The sequence below is a fragment of the Suricata suricatta genome, chromosome 6, assembly GCF_006229205.1.
Source record: "Suricata suricatta isolate VVHF042 chromosome 6, meerkat_22Aug2017_6uvM2_HiC, whole genome shotgun sequence".
NCBI classification, from domain to species: Eukaryota; Metazoa; Chordata; class Mammalia; order Carnivora; family Herpestidae; genus Suricata; species Suricata suricatta.
In genome coordinates this window covers 12,593,533-12,594,357 of record NC_043705.1, presented here as the reverse complement: position 1 = coordinate 12,594,357, position 825 = coordinate 12,593,533, and the positions used below count along the sequence as shown (strand labels likewise).

The 825-nt window shown below is 37.8% G+C and overlaps 1 protein-coding gene across 1 annotated transcript in view; it reads right to left on the bottom strand.

Annotated features, from left to right (window-relative positions):
• Positions 1 to 320, bottom strand: part of LOC115293349 (olfactory receptor 1361-like) — a 3,082-nt gene extending 2,762 nt beyond the window's left edge. The window contains exon 1 of the mRNA XM_029941146.1: positions 3 to 320. Coding sequence (XP_029797006.1) covers positions 3 to 320 — 318 coding nt within the window. The remainder of the gene's footprint in view (positions 1 to 2) is intronic.
• Positions 321 to 825: the final 505 nt, after the last annotated feature.

The window sequence follows — 825 nt, the reverse complement described above, 5'->3', positions numbered from 1 at the left end:
AAAGTGATGAAGAAATAGATCTGGATCATGCATTCCACATAAGAGATAGACTTGCTTCCCATCATGTGATTCAGCAGCATCTTGGGGGTTGTGACTGAGGAAAAGCAGATGTCGATGCAGGAGAGGCTAGCCAAGAAGAAGTACATGGGGGTATGGAGATGGCTGTCACAGCTGATGGCCAGGACGATGAGAACGTTCCCGATGATGGTGACCAGGTACATCCACATGAACAGCCCAAAGAGAACCTCTTCCTGCTGTAACTTCCCAGAGAGTTCCAGGAGAAAGAATTCTGTGACCATTGTCTGGTTGTCTCTATCCATGTCTGCAGGGGAGAAAATATCATCACTGGGTTAGATCATATATCAACATTTGAGGAAATATATTTTAGAACTGCTCTTCCATTTGGTTGAGAATTAACTAAAGCTGAAAAATCTTTTTGAGTAATTTACAGAAAAAACCCTGGTTAATTTCAAGAGTGTTTAATTACCAGTGGCTATAGTTTTATTTATTTTACTCGTATTTACTGAGTACCATGTACAGATACTTTCATGTATGGTGTTTAGCCTCATCTAATAATTGAGATAGATTATTTCACTTAACAGATAAAGCAAGTAAGACTCAGGGAAGTTAAGTGATATTTCCAAATTCATGAGACAATAGGAGTTAGACATACAAATTGGGTGAAGTGCTTTTTTCTGTATGTTATTTTTTGACTAGCTAACCATCTATTAGAAGAACTTAACCATATGGCAGCCTCTGTACATAATACTGTATTACAAACCTGCAAATGTTATCTGTGGCATTTATATTTTCCCAAATTATGGA